This window comes from Helobdella robusta, assembly GCF_000326865.2.
Source record: "Helobdella robusta unplaced genomic scaffold HELROscaffold_1, whole genome shotgun sequence".
In the NCBI taxonomy this organism is placed as follows: domain Eukaryota; kingdom Metazoa; phylum Annelida; class Clitellata; order Rhynchobdellida; family Glossiphoniidae; genus Helobdella; species Helobdella robusta.
The window spans coordinates 2,933,109-2,953,029 of NW_008703570.1; the positions used below are offsets into that span (position 1 = coordinate 2,933,109).

At 36.9% G+C, this 19,921-nt stretch overlaps 4 protein-coding genes across 4 annotated transcripts; 3 read left to right on the top strand and 1 right to left on the bottom strand.

The window, feature by feature from the left end:
- Positions 1-592: 592 nt before the first annotated feature.
- On the top strand, positions 593-2,740 carry HELRODRAFT_158636 (hypothetical protein; the record flags this gene model as incomplete). The annotated part of the gene is made up of 4 exons (XM_009010645.1): positions 593-762; positions 1,905-2,179; positions 2,360-2,511; positions 2,660-2,740. The coding sequence occupies 4 exons, from the start codon at positions 593-595 to the stop codon at positions 2,738-2,740; spliced, it is 678 nt and encodes a 225-aa protein (XP_009008893.1).
- Positions 2,741-3,120: 380 nt separating this feature from the next.
- Positions 3,121-8,264, top strand: HELRODRAFT_158637 (hypothetical protein; the record flags this gene model as incomplete). The annotated part of the gene is made up of 5 exons (XM_009010646.1): positions 3,121-3,482; positions 6,545-6,679; positions 7,077-7,185; positions 7,454-7,856; positions 7,975-8,264. 5 exons carry the CDS (start codon positions 3,121-3,123, stop codon positions 8,262-8,264), a joined length of 1,299 nt encoding a protein of 432 aa, XP_009008894.1.
- A 5-nt stretch (positions 8,265-8,269) lies between these two features.
- On the top strand, positions 8,270-8,554 carry HELRODRAFT_63068 (hypothetical protein; the record flags this gene model as incomplete). Its single annotated transcript, XM_009010647.1, has 1 exon — positions 8,270-8,554. A coding segment is annotated over one exon (285 nt), but the record flags the coding sequence as incomplete, so codon positions are not given.
- Positions 8,555-15,550: 6,996 nt separating this feature from the next.
- HELRODRAFT_158638 (hypothetical protein) lies at positions 15,551-16,270 on the bottom strand (the record flags this gene model as incomplete). Its single annotated transcript, XM_009010648.1, has 2 exons — positions 15,551-16,094; positions 16,221-16,270. The coding sequence occupies 2 exons, from the start codon at positions 16,268-16,270 to the stop codon at positions 15,551-15,553; spliced, it is 594 nt and encodes a 197-aa protein (XP_009008896.1).
- Positions 16,271-19,921: the final 3,651 nt, after the last annotated feature.

Here is a 19,921-nt window from a genome sequence, read left to right on the forward strand (position 1 = left end):
TATAAAGTCTTGATCGTAGTGGTAATGGGATGTCACGCCGCATCAATATAGAGGCAAGGGGATGCCATTTATTCCAGACTGTACGTATGAGTGCTCAAACGGCTGCTTCAGCTGTTCCAGTACAATCTAGAACATCCCCTAGATATTGGAACGATGTGACTTTCTCTACCTTAATGGCTTCAAAAACATGGCTATTTCGAATTTGCTGTTGTGAATTGATGCAAGCAAGACAAACAAAATTGGACACTTTTGATAAAGTACCAATTATTTTTGAACAACGTTTGTGACACCACTGGTTACACTGCAGACACTTGATTGAATTGTTACCTACACCAGCTTTACAAACTGAACAGGGCCATCGTCCAGTAGCTGTGGATTGAATGGGTTCACTAGCGTTCATTGCTTTGGTTTTGCTGATATTGACTTCGAAAAACAGTAATGCCAAAAAATGCATTATTAAGTTCAACAATTATTTAAAAAAATTTTCGGATATTTCTTTTAACTTTTAGAAATTTTGTTTATTATAGACAAAGAAATTATTTTTGTTCTAAGTTGTATGTAAAATTTAAAGGGACATAAAAGAAAATTTGCTATGGAAATGAAAATTTTTGTTGCACAGAAGTTTGTTGTAAGGAGTATAGCCCCAAGCAGAGAAGATTTTTCAAAACTGCAACAGCGCGCAGTCGCAAACTTCACGTCTTCAACAGCCCGCATCCGCACTGCTCATGAACAGCATCTGCACCGCACCCGCGTAAAGGCAACGTAAATCGACCGCCTTAATCTCATGTTTAAAATTAGAAAACAACATCACTAAAAGGCAATCTATTTACAATATAATTATTATAATTATAATCAGACAGCATATAATCAGAAGAATTATAAAAGAAAAACTCAACAAATTTCTAATTTAACAATTGAAATAACATCGGCCAGAACAAAGAGCACAATATCAACGACGATGAAGAACTAAAACAAGCTATTTATTTATTTAATATTTATGAACATGTTGTTACACACACACGCACGCACACAGACACACAATCAATTTTCGTTTTGCGTCCAGAGACCCGGTTTTCCGAGGTAGGACGTTGTTTTCTTTGCAATCAACTTTTTGCGCCAAAGTAAATCCTCAGTTGTTTCCATTCGTAAATTGATCGCCTTAATCTCATGTTCAAAATTAGAAAACAGCAACATTAAAAGGCAATCTATTTACAATATAATTATTATAATTATAATCAGACAGCATATAATCAGAAGAATTATAAAAGAAAAATTTAACAAATTTTCAAAACTGCAACAGCGCAGTTTTTTTTGCGATGTCTATGGTTTACCCGACATCGTGTTTTTGGATTTTCAATCTCTAAATTCTCCGTTATTAACTAAGTTTTTGCTTATTTTTACTTAATAAATCAATAATTAATATTCTTTTTTGACAATGTTTTAAAAAAAAATTTTGCTAAAGTTTTCGTTGCTGTAATACATTTTGGTTACTAATTATCGCTCATATCCTCAATCGAATGATCCAATACACACGCCAACAACTGCTTGATTTTCTACCGGACAAATTCGCCATCAAAAGACAGCTAAGAAAAAAATCTTTTTCTCAACAAAATTTGAAACCCAGATCATCACCAACGCCTCTCCACCTTTCTTCAATTGCAACATCACTCTACAACAACTTCAACATCAACACCCCCGGGCCATCTACTTCAATCGCTACAGATATCTGCAACAACTTCGACATCAATACCATCTACCTCAATCGCTACCGCAATTTACAACAATCTACAGCAATCTACAACAACCTCAACATCAACACCCCCAGCCCATCTACCTTGCACAAATTCGTCATCAGCAATACCAGTAGTAGTTTCATCAGCCCGTAAAAGATGCAACCACCCCAGCCGACGCTCCTCACCAAATCATCCCAATCTCATCAAATTCACCCCGACTTATAACCCCGCCAAAATCACCCCATGTCATCTTCCACCCATCATCTACATCTTGAATGTCACTAGCATTGTCAAGCCACATGCTATTGAGAATTTAAGATGTGATGTATATCATCTACACCCCGACATCATCATCATCATCACCGAGTCATGGCTTAGGCCAGATCACCCTGATGGTTTGATCGCAATAGATGGCTACACACCCTTCAGAAAAGACCGCCCTGGCAGTCGGCGTGGAGGAGGCGTTGTCATCTATTTGAAATTATCCATCTCATCTTAAATTAACATCGTTCCACCTCATGCCATCAATGATACACTGGAAACCCTTTGTCTCAAGTGCATTATTGACAGTGAACCATACATCATCTGTGCCTTCTATCATCTACCAAATCATCCATCATACAAAGTCTCCACCATGATGGGTTACATCGAAGAACTCTCTAACACTGCGCTGGGGAGCGACTCAAAACTCATCATTGGGGTGACTTCAATCAACTCGACCATCATTCCATACTTCAAACAGGTCTACACCCTATATTCTGGGGTCCCACCCACCAAGGTCACAACCTTGACAGAATATATGGGATTAATGTAAACCTGGATATCACTTACACTTAAAAGTCGCATGTCTCAACACATCATATTGGGGTGGTTGCTGCTCCTCCACCTCCACCAACTAACTCAACATCTAGAAACAACACCACTAGAAAAGTCATCTCATTTCGCCAACGTCATCCTTCACAGAGTATCGCCTGCTTTCAACATCTCAACACCATCGACTTCAATAATATATCCGACTTCAACATCACCACCACCGACCATTTATCGCTAGCAATTTCTAATAATAATATAATTAATCTTGATAATAATAAAATTAACCATGTTAATAATAGTAATAGTAATAATAATTGTAACAATAAAAATAATATTAACAATGGTGCCAATGATGATGATAATAATAATAATAATAATAACAATAACAATATTAACAATAATATGATCTTAGCTAACTCTAATTTTTTGCAACATTATTTTGATAAATTCTATAAAATCATTAATTCAACTTACAATAGGTACTACCCAGCATCAAACATCACGCTTAGATCATCAGACCCTCCATTTATCAGCCCATTCATCAAATTTCTACTTCGCCAAAAAAAAAAACCTCATGAGATTAGGATCCACCCTCAAAGCCGCAGCGATTACCAAATACATCAGTAAACTTATTATCAACTTCAACTCGAAAACCTTCACTAATAGTAAGCGTGGAAGCAAAGCCATGTGGGAACAAGTCAAAAAGATTGTAGGCTCTGAGAAATCACTCAACACATCAACCGTGCAGCATATTGACGCCAACACACTCAACACCCACTTTGCTTCCATGTCAACCGACCACTCCTACAAAATCTCACCAACAAAAGCTACTACAATCAATAGTCATCAACATCAACAATTTACACCATACTCCGTCCTGCACATTCTAACGAAGGCATGCCCATCCGGTAAAGGTCCAGACGGTCTACAAGCATGGTTTATACAAATCATCGCTCCATTCATCTCCAGCACCTTATGTTCACTCTACAATCACTGCTTAATTCACTCATTCATCCCATCACAATGGAAATCCAGCACAATCCATCCAATTCCTAAAACAAAACACCCATCATCACCAATAGATTATCGCCCAATATCTAACACCCCCATACTCTCACGTATTCTAGAAAAAATCCCTGTTAGGTCATTCATCTATCCATCTTTCAACTATCCATCAAACCACTATTACAAGACCAGTCTGCATTTCGCCCTACAAGTTCATCTACATCCGCCATCATCTCTCTTACTTCCACAATAACATCTTTCCTTAAAAATAATAATTATGTTCATCTTATTGCCCTCGATTTCTCTAAAGCTTTTGACTCAATCATTTCTCACTTTCAAATAAGTTAGCCTCTCTTCCACTACCTGACAACATTTACAATATCATAATAAATTTTCTATCTAATAGCAGTCATTCTACTCTTTTTAGCTCTACTCATTCATCTATCATCTACTCTACCTATTAACTCTAGCGTAGTTCAAGGTTCCGTCCTTGGACCATCTACCTTTGTCATCAATGCTTCTACTCTCAAAACTTTTCGTTTTGCGTCCAGAGACCCGGTTTCCCGAGGTAGGACGTTGTTTTCTTTGCCATAAAATTTTTGCGCCAAAGTAGACGATCAGTTGTATCCATTTCATTTAATTTTAGAGCTTTCATGTCTTGCTCGATTGTTTGCGACCAGGACTTCTTTGGACGGCCTTTGGGACGTGCCAGTTACTTCAACATTTGCAAGAGAAGTTATGGCACTGTTTCCACTTCGTTTGACATGACCAAACCACCGCAGACGGTGTTGCCGGCATTCGTTTTTTATATCATCTAAACCAGCACGACGCAGGATTTCGGTACATTTGATGTGGTCCTTCAGACTAATTCGTTGCATCCATCGGAGCATTTTCATGTCGATTCGTTGAAGTTGTTGTTCCAGTTAGGTGTCATTGGCCATGTTTCTGAACCATATAACAACACCGGACGTATCACAGATTTATAAAGTTTTGATCGTAGTGGTAGTGGGATGTCACGCCGTATCAAAATAGAGGCAAGGAGATTCCATTTATTCCAGGAGGCACGTATGCGTGCTCGAACGGCTGCTTCAGCTGTTCCAGTACAATCTAGAACATCCCCTAGATATTGAAACAAAGTGACTTTCTCTACTTTAATGGCTTCAAAAACAGTGCTATTTTGAATATGTTGTTGTGGATTGATGCAAGTAGGACAAACAAAATTGGACACTTTAGATAAAGTACCAATTATTTTTGAACAACGTTTGAATTGTTACCTACACCAGCTTTACAAACTGAACAGGGCCATCGTCCAGTAGCTGTGAATTGGATGGGTTCACCAGTGTTCATTTCTTTGGTTTTGTTGATGTTGACTTTGAATCAATGATCGGCGAGTCTGGTGCTCCAATCTTCAAACATCTGTGCTGCATTCTGCTCAGACTTGGCTGTCAAAATAATATCATCAGCATATATTAGATTCCAAATGTCACCAATCCGTATCGGTTTTGTGATTTCTTCCTGCACAGTTATAAATAACAGTGGACTGAGAATTGAGCCTTGGTGAACTCTAATGCCAATGTCAAATGCATCTGTGTTTCCAACCTTTGTGCTGACGTGAGTCTTAGTATTCGTATACATTTCCATCACAAGTCGAACGAGATATTCTGGAATGAGTTGTCGACGTAGACTCCACCTGATTGCTTCACGGGGAACTCGATCAAATGCTTTTTCAAGGTCTACAAAATGTGTGATAGTTGTTGATGCTTTGCAAGGTACTTCTCTTGCAGTTGCCGAAGGATGTGAATTGAATCAATTGTTGATTTCTCCGCTAGGAAACCAAATTGATAAACTTTCGATTGTGATGCACGACGTTAATCTTCTCTCAATGATTTTCTTGACAATTTTCAGGGAGTGTTCTAGCAGACGTATACCCCGATATGATGAACAGTTCAATGGATCACCTTTGCCTTTGTATAGCGGAACTGTCATGCTATAGTTCCATTCAGTCCGAATTGAGCAATTTCTCCAGATTTCACGGCAAAGTTGTAGTAACGTTTGGATACCGGCAGTACCAGATGCTTTAATAATGTCGTTTGTGAGTCCAGAGGGCCCTGCTGCTTTTCCATCCTTCACAGCTTTCAGAGCTTCTGTAAGCTACTCTATAGTGATGTGTGAAATCGGACCTTCGATGAGTGGAGCGTCAAGGTAAACATTGATGGGATTTGTTTCGTTTAACAGACGGTTGAAGTATTCTCTCCACTGTAGCTTGATCTCATCTTGTTCAAGAACCATCTCACTTTTGTCGTTTTTGATACATGAGGCACCAACTATGTCTTTTTTCGTACGCTTTGCTTGTTTTGCTATACGATACAGAGATTTCATTTGTTCACCTTTGCTTTTAGTGAGCCACTCTCTGCACTGATCTGTCCGAGCCAGCGCAACTTGACGTCTTGCATAGTTGTTCTTCTCACGGAAAATTGTATGGTCATCAACAGACTTTGATTTTTCCATTGCTTGTATGCAACTTTCTTTTCAGTTATTGCATTTTTTACAGTCATTCCACCACCACCTGTCCCGTTCATGCTGGAGTTTTGCACCAGTTTTTCCTCAAACTGTAGTTGCAGCGTCTATCAAAACTGTTTTGTATGTACTCCAATCTGTACTAGATTGCGATTGGTGGTCTAACTGTGTGGTGACAATCTGTTGAAATTTTTCTCGATGAATATTGCTTTTCAGCTTCCATGTTTTGATTCTCCGAGGCAATTGTTTAGACATGTGTTTTGACAGTTCGACAACCAGGTCTGCCACAAGGAGTCTATGTTGGGCGACACATGATTCGCCAGGTATAACTTTGACATTTTTGAATAGTCGTCGGTGTTGTTGCTTGACAGCGAAAAAATCAATTTGCGTGGCTGATGGTCCACTTTTGTATGCTATGAGATGTTTCAACCTCTTTCTAAAATATGTATTCAGTAAACAAAACCCGTGACATTCAGCAAACTCAAGGATGCGGTTACCATCTTCATTCCGTTTTCCATAGCCAAAACCGCCATTGACGTTATCAAAACCATCTGTTTTCTCTCCAACGTGGCCATTGAGATCGCCTCCAATCAGGATTGTTTCAGATTTTGGTATTGTTGAGATGGTGTCAGAGAATGCAGCCCAGAAAATATTTTTCATCTTTTCTGATTCGCCTGTCTGAGTTGGTATGACAGACACCATTCGACAGGCCATCTGGACTCACAAATGACATTATCAAACTATTGAACTGTTCATCATATCGGGGTATACGTCTGTTAGAACACTCCCTGAAAATTGTCGAGAAATTCATTGAGAAAAAATTGACCTCGTGCATCACAATCGGAAATTATCAATTTGGTTTCCTAGCGGGAAAATCAATGACCGCTCGCTATTATTGAGGGCCTCCATTTGCAGCAATGTTGATTCAAAAAGTTTGCTCATTAAACCCTCCGAGTTAGCCAGTGATTTGCGCAAATTTTCGTTTGACTTTTCAATAACCAATGTCAGGTTGGAGTCAAACTTTTCAAATATCTTTTCAAGACTGTTGTTGGACAGAGTTATGACTTTTTCAAGGTTTTCGTTAGATTTCTTAAGCAGAATGTCGAAACACTCCATGGTGTGATCGTTTGACTTATCTAGTATTTTGGCCACAATACTTTCAAATGACTCGATGGGGATTGATGTTTGATGTTTAGTTGATGCCATGATGATACGTATCAAAATTAGGATGTTTTAAACAATATTTTCAATGGTTAATTATTTAGTTCAGTTTAATAGTCGGTGAAAAAAAAAATAAAAAAATAATACAGAAATTAAAAACAAACAATACAACTTTGGAGACTATCCTATAACACGCGGTGGAGCCGATTGGACCGTCAAATCAGTCGATCCAACAAACAGTTGAAACAAACCCTCCCCACCTGGATGTTTCCCCGGGGTTTTCATCGACGGAGCGGGCCATTCCGGCCGTCCTGCTCCGTTGCCTTCTCCTGAGAGCCGGAATTGAAGCAAATCCAGGTCCCCCAAAGATTTGGATCTGCCCTGGATGCCATCAAAGGATAAACAAAACCCAATATTCAGCCCGTTGCAGAACCTGCTACAACTGGCATCACCTCAACAATTGCTTAACAAACATCAACGGTCATTACTATTGTAATAACTGTCCTCTGTCCTCACCCGTCCTCAAACTCAAGCGGCACGTCGGCGTCTGCTGGCGCCTCACGGCGGCCAACTTCAACATCATCATTCAACAGCTCAGCCCGCAACAAACCATCAACATCACATGCAGTAAGTGCCGGACAGTTAAATTTCCTTCAACTAAACTGTAACGAATTTCCTCTTGTTTGTAAAAACAAACAAGAGGAAATTCAGCAACACCTCATAAATCACAACATCCACATCGCAGCCTTTCAGGAGTCCAAACTAACAAAAGGCTCCAAAAATCCGGTCTTCAAAGAATACGCTATCTACCGCAAAAACCGAAGAATAGGTCGAGGAGGTGGTCTCATACTACTCATCCACAACAGCATTACCTACAGCATCGAGTCGTTACCAGATGTTCCAACAATTGAGAGTCAGGCCATCACATTCAACGCAAGTGACACAGATATCAACATTATCAACATTTACATCCCCCCACAATCCACCTGCCCAACAGGTTTCACAGCATTGAAACCATATCCCAATTTTTATTAATCCCAAATGTCGTCTTGTTGGGAGATGTCAATACACACGACCCACTGTGGTATTCAAGTCTAGAGGACACACGAGGAGAAGCCCTAGCCAGTGAAATCGAAAATTCTGGCTGCGGCACAGTCAACTTGGATACCCCAACGCGTCTCCCAGCATCCGGCCAGCCTTCATCTCCAGATATATCTTTCGCCTCTGATACGTTGATCATCAACATGGATCATCAGATCATCTACCCATTCACATCAGCTCACAAACAACAATTCAACATATTAACCCCCCAAAAATCAGATTAATAAATTTCGCGAAAGCTAACTGGGATGGTTTCACCAAAAAATCCGAAGCCGGATTTTCCAATCAAGTCTTCCCTCCCAACCCATCAGCGGCCGAGAAATCGTTTCGTGGTATTCTACAGGACGCAAGTGACCACAACATACCTTCCGGTAGACGAATTTCATATACTCCAGGCCTATCGAAAGAAATCACCGACCTAATGAAAAGACGAGATGACATCAGAGCTACAGATCCAACATCTAAGGACATAGCAACCACATCAACAATAATTCAACACAAAATCAACAAATTAAAACAATCGCGTTAGAAGGAGTTCCTGGGCACTTTCAATAGGATAACCAACACCAAGCGCCTCTGGAGCACCATAAAAGCTCTTAGCGGCAAACCAACTCAATACCCCAACATCGCTATTAATTTCAACAACAGGTCACTAACCAACAATCTGCAAATAGCCAACTCATTCAATAAAATTTTTACATCAGCTACGAAACATTCATCAAACAAACTAAATAGAATCACCAACAAAGCCGTTAAGAAATTTCCGCTTGACGACTATCCTACACTAACCCCCAATCAGGTTACAGAAGCTATTAAAACTTCTAAACCGTCCAAGGCAACAGGACCAGACAACCTGACAATATTTCATCTAAAACACCTCTAAAATATTCGTTAGGAAGGAAAAACAAATATTTTTAACGAATCACTACGAGCCTGTAGGATTCCTGAAATTTACAAGAAATCAAAAATCATTCTCCTACTAAAACCTGGCAAACCAGTAAACGACGCGAAATCATACCGTCCCATATCTCTTCTATGTCCGGCAGCTAAAGTATTTGAAAAATGCATTCTGCCGATCATCTCGAATCACCTAACCTTAGCGAGCCATCAGCATGGTTTTCGCCCACTTCATTCTACAACAACAGCTCTCACCACGATGGTCACCGACATCGCAAACGGCCTAAATCAGAAGAGGCCAGCTCACCGAACAATCTTAACAGCATTGGACCTCACAAAGGCCTTCGATACCGTTAACCATCGCATCCTAATCTCCGACTTTATGTCATCATCGCTTCCATGGTCAATTGTCCGCTGGTTGTCAAACTATCTGCATGGACGCTCTGCATCAACAGAGTTCCGTCGACAATTTTCAAAACAACGCACCATCCGCTCAGGAGTGCCTCAAGGTTGTATTGTCACCAACTCTGTTTAACTACTACGTCTCAAAAATACCAAGCCCACCTCCAGACGTCAAAGTTATCTCTTATGCAGACGATTTTTCAATCTACACTACAGGTCCGAATGCAGATGATTTGACACTTCGGCTCAATTGCTACCTTCCAAAGCTTTACGACTTGTTCAATAGCAGGAACTTGGAGATTTCCACCTCCAAGTCCACAGTCACCCTCTTCACCACTCACATTTCACAGTATCACTATCATCCAGCAATAAAAATAAATAACAGTTTATTACCACTCGAACATAATCCAAAAATATTAGGCCTCACGTTAGACACGATGCTGTCCTTTTCACAACACCATAAAGAAACAGCATCCAAGGCCTCAATAAGGAATAATATTTTAAAGGCACTAAGTGGTACAACCTATGGCCAGGACAAGGAAACTCTTTACAGACCTAAAAAACCATCGGTCGTTCAACAATCGAGTATGCCTGTCCTGCCTGGGCATCATTGACATCAGACTCAAGCTTCTCACGTCTTCAATGCTCCCAGAATGCCGCCCTGCGTCTGATTACAGGTTGCCATGTGATCGCTTCAGAACGGCACCTTCATTCAGAATGTCAGATGTTAGCGGTAAGGCAGCATTCGGAGCTAATAGCATCACAATTCCTACTCCTATGCCACCCTTCTCTCCAAATGGGCTTCAACAACCCATGCGGTTCTACCAACAACCATAAATAGCGATTCTCTGAAGTCCGCTCTAAAAACACTTCACAATAACACCATCAAAGCCGCCAGAGAGACGCATCAGTCGCCGTTGCTGTAGCTTGACGGATGGCCTCCACCTACACCAAAAATAGATCCAACAGAAGAATCACTTCCCAGGGCAATCAGACGGACCCTAGCCCAACTCCGTTCTGGCCATAGTATTCTTCTAAACAGCTACAAAAACAGAATCGACAGTGGGCACCTCAACATATGTCCTTTCTGCAACAATCATACAGATGATGTACCGCATCTGTTTAGCTGTCCACAAAACACCACAAAACTACAAACAATAGACTTCTGGAAAAACCCAATTGAAGTGGCGGTTTGGCTCCGGCCTCAATTGGAACCCTAGGGGTCCCCCAGAATGGGGCAACAACAACAACAACAACAACAACAACGTCGAATAAACACTATTTATAATTTTTTTTTAATATGTTTTATTTACAAAAGTAAAAAGGTTCATCCTAGCAATAAAATACTAATTTATGGATGGCCTCGAATTTAGATAAACTGAAATAAATATAACTAAATTAACCGCAATTAATTAACTAACAAAAATTATAACATTTAATGCAGCAAAATTCTGTCTATTTGACGAACCCAAATTCAAGAAAAAAATTCGAAAATATCCAGCAAAGTTAAGAAAAAATGTTAGTGATGATAACATTTATGGTGATATGGTGATGATAACACTTGTTTTAAGTATCAAAGATAGATACACTTCATACATACGTTTTGTATAACACACATATGCACATACATTCACATATACATAGATAGACTCCAGAGACTCAGCTATGGTCACTAAATACACATATATATACTCACACACAATATGCCAACATATGAAAAAACAAAATTTTTTTATTGTGAAAATTTTTTGATAATTAAAAATTTAATTTTGTGAGCAGTTTTTTGAAAAATGCGCTTGAATATGCATCTGCGGCAAACCACACAGGCAAAATCCACAAACTGCCAAATCTGCGGAATTTTAAGAATTTTTTATCTACAACATGGTAACCGCTGTTTGAAACCACATTACGGTTATCTGCTTGGGGCTCTAATAAGGAGGTCTGACTGTATTATAACTACAACAAATTTTGTTAAACCATGGTCTAAATAAATTACTGCTAAATTACAACTAAATAATTCAAGTCTTTCAACTAGCTAAATTTAACATATCATAATACAGGTCCTATATTTATTTATATTATGATACATAAAATTTTGGGTTGGAATAGCTAGATCATTCCAACTTTTCCATAAACTACATCTACTTATAAGTTCTATATTTATGTTCTCTAAATGTTTAATATTTGAAATCTGCAACACCAAAAATTCCAAAACGGGCATACATTAGTTTGGTTAGATTAGAATTAGAGCAGCCACAACACTCAGGGCGTATTTCACACTTCATTATGATTATGTTTGCCATTATATTATAATTATAGTTTATCTTTATATATTAAATTATTTTACTAAATAATTTATAAGTCTTATTTTTTATCATAATTCACTAAACTTTAAAAATCTCTGAAAAAATTTTCTGCCTAGTGAATAAATAATAAATGACATGACTTGACTTGCTGGTGGTGGAATCGGATTTGCTGGTGCTGTTGTTATAAATGAGCACAAGTGCTGGAACACAATTTTTTATCTGATTTTCAGTTAAATTTACACGTGAAAGCGAAGTTCTTAACAAGAACCGGAAACTTCTGACAATCAGCATAATGTTGATTAATTTAAAACGTCTTCGAAAACTTAAACAAGTAAACAGACACCTAGATAAATAAATAGAAAATTTATTACAACAGGTTGAACATTTGTATTATTTATTTTAATCAGAATGCACTTTTAAAAACTGGATGTATTCTTAGAAATAAACCAGTTATGGATGTCTACCAGAGATGTTTTCAAGTAATTTTTGAAAAACGAATATTTAATAAAGTGAAAATTTCATTTGAATCTTGTGTTATTTCAACATTTGATATTTTGAGTGCTTTGGTTGATTCATAAGTAACTTGTTGACTGTTCAAATATTTGAAAAACAATTTCGGTTTGTTTTTGGCTTTTTTACCAGATCCTCTTCAAAAACTAGTCGTACTTTTTTGGTTTCATATCTGACTTGCTTGCAGATTAGTCTGTATTTCTTAATTAACCTGAGTTTATTTTTGACATTTCAATGAAACGAAACGAAAGGAAACGATATTTTATTTGCTTCTCAAAATTGAAAATTAAAAGAAAGCAGGATGACCATAATAGAATTTATATAAAATTCATCTTGTATGGCCACCTAAACAGAAATGTTCCAAGTTCACACAAATTTTCAGCAAATAATGAAAATTTTTCCTAAATGATCTATGAGAGGCATGTTAGATGTTAGTTGTGAGTAAATTAACAAACTCAACTATGTTAGCAAAACAGGTGTTAGTTGTTAGTACGATGGTTCAAGGTTTATGTATAACAATGTTTGGTATCTATCCAGAAAAACACGGGATAGACATTACATTGTTATCTATATATTTAAGCAATATATAGAACGACATTGTTCTAAAAGTTAAACAGAAATTGGAACTAAACAATGGCAATTAAGGCGCAAATAAAAATTGAAAAATAGATGTCCATATCTATATTGATTTACGGTTAGTCATTGGTCATTCAACAACAGAAATAGTTTAAATTTCTTTTTAAAGATTGCAGACAAATTTTCATAGCAAAAACCATCTTTCAAAATTTGATTCCACACTCTAGGACCCTTGCATACAACATGCGAATACAGAATATTTGTCTTTGATTTATTTGATAATAAATATTTGACTTGTCTAGAACTTTTATTAAAGACGAAATAATTATTAAAAATAGATGGAAGCCTATTTGTAAGTTGCTTGAAAACAAAATTTGCCACAAAATAAAGATTTAATTTGTCAAAGTTTAAATTGTTGGTGGCGACGAATAGTTGATTGGTGTACGCTTGCTTCCTGGACAGCGTGATGACCCTCATTGCCTTCTTCATCAGCATCTTGACGGGGTTGGTGGTCGTTTGATACGCACTGGCCCAAAAAACATTGCAGTACGTCTCGTGAGGTAGACAGATGGCGTTATAGATCATGTTCAAGCATTTTTTCGGAAGGTAAAATTTTATTCTGTTCATTATTCTGATAGATTTCGCTAACTTGTTTGAAACGTAATTGACATGGGGTTTGAATGTTAGTTTCTGATCTAATAAAACGCCTAAAAATTTTATTGTTTTACTCTCGATTATTTCTTGGTTGTTGATTGTAATTTTATACGGTTCTTTGTATGACATGAATTTTATACGGTTCTTTGTATTGACATGGGGTTTGAATGTTAGTTTCTGATCTAATAAAACGCCTAAAAATTTTATTGTTTTACTCTCGATTATTTCTTGGTTGTTGATTGTAATTTTATACGGTTCTTTGTAATTTAAATATTGCACTGGTCCGAAGACAATCAACTGCGTTTTTGAAATGTTTATAGTCAGTTTATTGGAGTTGAACCATTTGACAACGTGTTTTATTTCAGCGTTGGTTTGATCGATAACATCATCAATATCTTTCCCGCTTCCAAAAATGTTTGTGTCGTCGGCAAAGCAAACGTAATCAAAGTAGTCGGTTGCATCTGGTAGATCGTTGATGAAGATGATGAATAGCAGTGGTCCTAAGATGCTTCCTTGAAGAACCCCGACACCATTGTGTCGAAATGTTGAATTTTCATTTCCCCAACAAACAAACTGATTTCTTCCAGACAGATAACTCCTGAACCATTTCAATGTCGTACCTCTTATGCCGTAGTGCTCAAGCTTGCTTAGCAGGATGTCGTGATCGATACAGACAAATGCCTTCGACAGATCGAGGCATGTTCCTACAATGAAATGTTTTTTCTCCGCTAGATTACCAATTTTTCTTATCAGTTCGATGATGCCCAGTTCTGTTGAATGTTTCTCTCGAAACCCAAACTGGTAATTTGAAAGGATGTTATTTTTTTGTAAAAACGAAATTATTCTCCTGTGCATAATTTTTTCAACTACTTTTGAGAATGCTGGTAAAAGTGAAATTGGTCGGAAGTTAGAAACGTCGTTATTACCAGTAACTTTCTGTATTGGTATGATTTTGGATATTTTGAGACACCGGTTGTGAAGGAAAGGTTGATGATGTGTTTAAGGACCTGGGCGGTGGAGTGAATTGTTGATGTTACAATTTTTGTTGGAATATCATCCCAACCGCTAGACGACTTTGGTATCAGCAATTTGGTTGTGGAAATTATCTCATCTGCAGATGCATGGAGACAAAAAAATGAATTTGATGTTTTGTTGCGAAAAAAAGTTTTCCATTGTTTGTCTGTTTGAAATGAATTGAGCAAATTTGGAGCTATGTTGTCAAAATATTCATTCAAAAAATTTGCAGGGTTTTCATTAATCTGTTCGTTTGAAGTTAACTGAGATTTAGTTTTATGATTGGTAAATATTTTTGAAATTTCCTTTATTATTGACCACGTTTTTTTACTTTTGTTATTATTTTGCTCGATCTGTCCCATGTAATATTTGCGCTTCAATTTGTTTTTTAATTTCGTACAAAACTGACTTAACGTTTTAAACTTTGATAATTTTTCTGGAGATGGATTTTTCAAATAACTTTTGAATAGCAATTTTTTTTTATTTAGTAATTTTTTAATTTCTCTAGTGAACCATGGTTTTGTTTTCGCCAGTTTTTTTTTCTTATTTTGTGAATTTATAACGCAGATATTATAAAAACAAGTTCGAAATCTGTTGATGAATAGCTCGAAGCCCATATCTGCATCAAAACATTCAAATACTTGACATCAGTCTAAAGATTGCAAGCACTCATTCAACCTATGCAGTCGATTTGCTGAAAATAAAAACTTCATTTTTGTTGAACCATTTACACCATTGCTTTTATCCGCCTCTTCGAATAGTGCGAAGATCGGAAAATGGTCAGATAGGTCGCACAACATTACGCCACTTAGTTTTAATGGTTTTAGATGACTCACAAAAATGTTATGATCAAAAATTGTGCTAACCATTTCGGGCATTGACATCATCAGGTTTTTTCTGATTGAAGCGCCATTCACGAACAATAATATTTTTTGGCATTACTTCAGGATCCTTCATCACCGCTGCATTTGAACTGTCGATGCAGACTCTAAACATCGTTGATTCTTGCTCATCTTTGTCCAAATTTTTTTCTAAAGACATTTCAGATTTTTGTATAACTGGATAACACGTTATGACGTTAATTCCGACGGATGTCAACAATTCAACCACATCTCTCCGATGGCTTTTACTAAGGTTGCTTATTGAGAACACAGATATCTTAATTAAATTTTTGTCTGCTCTCAATTTACAATCTTCAATAACTTTTTTGCCAATAACTTTTGTTGTTTTTTTAACTGTTTTGATGTTTGCCGTGTTTTCGTTGTTGTTGTTTGAAGTGGTTCCCCCGTTGTTGTTGTTTGAAGTGGTTTCGCCGTTGTTGTTGACCTCCAATGAGACATTCAAACGTGGACGTTTGTTATGCCGCTTCACCAACGTGAACGCTTCGTCCAATAGTAGGAATAAACTAATTGCAAAATTGTTTTTACGTTGATTTATTATTGCTGTCTATTTTATTTTTTATGTGCGTGTGCACGTTTGTAACGGCCAATTATGAGTTTTTTTATAAGCTTATTAATGGCTAATTTATAACCTATTCGTTTTTTTCTTGTACTGATGGGATTTTTTAATCAAGTATGTCATGTGTCATAAAATTGTGTGAGTGTATGTGTGTGTGTGTTTGGTGTGTGAAGTCTTGCATGGTGCCTGATGATGTGTTGGTTGGTATTTATTTATTTAGTTGAATATTTTATCGAAATTATTATAAATAAATAAACAATTAATTTAACTATTCTGTGAAGAATCGCATCGATTAAAATACAGGGCAGCTTGAAACATTGTCAATAAAATCACATGCTTAGAAAACATAAACATTTGCTTATTTTTGATTAAATGTAAAAAATACTTGTTTAAACAGTAAGAATGCTGAATAGTGAATACAACTTTTAAATAAACTGCTCATTCGCCGAAGATATTAGTTTTGTTTGGATTACGGTTAAACTTACCAAAATCTCTATATAAATTATATCATCCACCAAATCATCCATCATACGAAGTCTCCACCTTGATGGTTACATCGATGCGTTGGGGAGCGACTCGAACATCATTGTATCATTCAAACAGGTCTACACACTATATTCTGGGTACAACCTTGACAGGTTATATGGGATTAATGTAAACCTGGACATCACTCACACCTATAGGTCACACATTTCAACACATCATCTTGGGGTGGTTGCTGCTTCTCCATCTCAACCAACTTATTCAACATCGAGAAACAACACCACGAGAAAAGTCATCTCATTTCGCCGTCGTCATCCTTCTCAGAGTAATGCTTGCCTTCAACATCTCAACAACATCGACTTCAATAGTATCTTCGACTTCAGCGTCACCACCACCACCACCACCAACAATACTCTACCAGCAATTTTAAATAATAATACTATTAATTTTGATAATATTAAAAACATCAATGATAATAATAGTCCCACTAATAGTAATAATACTTGTAACAATGGTGCCAATGATAATAACAATATTAGTGACAATAACTTTATTGACAATTTTTTGCAACACTTTTTTGAAAAATTTTATAAAATCATCAACTCAACTTACAACACGTACTACCCAACATCAAACATCACGATCAGATCATCAGACCCTCCATTCATCTTCCCATTCAACAAATATCTACTTCGCCAAAAAAAATGAATTCGTGAAATCAGGATTCATCCTCAAAGCCGCAGCGATCACCATATACATCAATACACTCATCATCAACTTCAACTCAAAAACCTTCACTAACAGTTAGTGTGGAAGCAATGCCATCTAAACCAAGTCAACAAGATCAGAGGCTCTGACAAATCGTTCAACACGCCAACCTCACAGCAAATTGATGCCAACATCAACACCCACTTTGCTTTCATGTCAACCGACCCGTCCTACAAAACTTCACCAACAAAAGCAACAACAATCAATAGTACAACCATCCGGTACAGGTCCAGACAGTCTGCCAGCATGGTTTCTACAAATCATCGCTATATTCATCTCCAGCACCTTAAGTTCACTCTACAATCACTGGTTAATGCATTCATTTATCCCATCACAATGGGAAGCCAGCACAATCCATCCAATTCCTAAAACAAAACACCCATCATCACCAATAGATTATCGCCCAATATCTATTATACTTTCATTTATTCTAGAAAAATTCATCGTTAGGTCATTTATCTATTCATGTTTCAACTATCCATCAAACCACTATTACAAGACCAGTCTGCATTTTGCCCTACAGGTTCATCTACATCCGTCATCATCTCTCTTACTTCCACAATAACATCATTCCTTAAAAATAATAATTATGTTCATCTTATTGCTCTCGACTTTGCTAAATCTTTTGACACTCTCAATCACTTCTCACTTTAAAATAAATTAGCCTCTCTTCCTCTACCTGACAACATTTACAATATTGATATAATAAATTTTCTTTCTAATAGGAGTCATTCTATTTTCTTTAGCTGTACTCTTTAATCTACCTATTAATTCTAGCGTAGTTCAAGGTTCTGTCCTTGGACCATCTACCTTTGTCATCAATGCTTCTACTCCCAAAAGTTTTCATAGCTCTAATCACATTATCAAAAACGCTGACGACACCTACCTTATCATCCCATCATCTGATTCAAACACCATTCAATCAGAACGCGACTCATTAACTACATGATCAAAACGATGCAATCTGTGATTTAACCTCAATAAATCATTTGAACTCATCATAAAAAACAGTTGTATGAAAATAACATTACCCCAAGAACACACATCAATTAATCGCACAAGTCAATTTAAAATATTAGGCATCACATTCACCTCCACACTTAATATAGCATCTCTTATCAATCACATCATCACAAAAGATTTTCAAAAATTTCACACACTCGAAACACTTCGCTCACATGGTCTCAGAGGCATCAAATTATTCGACATCATTGAATCACTCATAATCTCACGCATCAAATATGCAGCTCCCTCTTGGTTTGGTTTTGCTAGACAACAACAACTTCAGCAACTACAATCTCTCATCAAAAACTAATCCGCTTCAAATATCTACCTGCATCATACCCTACCGTCACTCAGATATTCAACACACTCGATTCAAGACTGTTCAAGAAAGTAGAAGATAAAACAACCACGCCATCCATCCTCTTCTACCGCCAATAAAAACTACAACATACATCCTTCGTCAACGCAAGCATAACTATCAAGTCGTCACCCAATCTACATGTCAGGAAAAGACCTTCATTTCAAGACACCTCAAACATATACACACTCAATAAACTTTATCATTCACACAACTAGTCTTTATTTATCGATCACCTCACTAAGTCATCATCTAGTCTGTTAATTTGTCTTTTTGAGCCATTACTTCATTTTATTTTCTATTTATTTTATTTTCTTCTAATTATTTAATTATTATTTATTTTATTCTATTTTTATTTTACTATTATTCATTTTATTCTATTTTATTTTACTTTTCATTATTTATATTATTATTATAAGAAAAAAGGCTTGGGCAAAGCCCCTTGCCCAAAACTGAAATAACATAACAAAAATAAATCAGAACGAATTCCAATAAAAATTAAAGAGTCAATGTTTAAGACAATTATCAATGTTTGAAAAAAATGCAAATTCCGAAAATTGATTGTTACAGGTACGTACATTTGCAAATAATTTATAATAAACATCAGACACAAAACAAACTAAAATTAAAATATAGAATATTTTGCGTCACCATAAAATAAGTCTAGTTTAGTTTTAAAAATAGGCAATGACGGAGCATTAACAATATCCTCTGGCAATGCATTCCATGGGCTAACAACTCGATTCGAGAAAAATATTTCCTGCAATCATTTCTGGCCTGTAGAGTACACAATCTGAGCTGATGACCCCTGGTGTTGACATCAGCCCTACCGCACAACTGAGAGCAAATCGCAGGGTCCACCATGCCGTGAAGCATTCTATAGACCAGGATTAAATCTCCTCTGATTCTGTGGTAGTTAAGGGAAGGGAGGTTTAATTTCACCAACCTCAAACTGTATTCCAGATTTTTACAGGACTTTGGAATTTTGGCAGCTCTTCTCTGAACTTTTTCCAATTCATTTATTCCGAACCAACGACTTGTAGACACAGATGAAAGCTTCGTCAGACAGGCAACTAAAATTTTTTGATAGTATTCTTAACATGGAGTTAGATTTTTATATTTTACTCAAAACATGCTCTTTGAATTGGATGCGATCATCC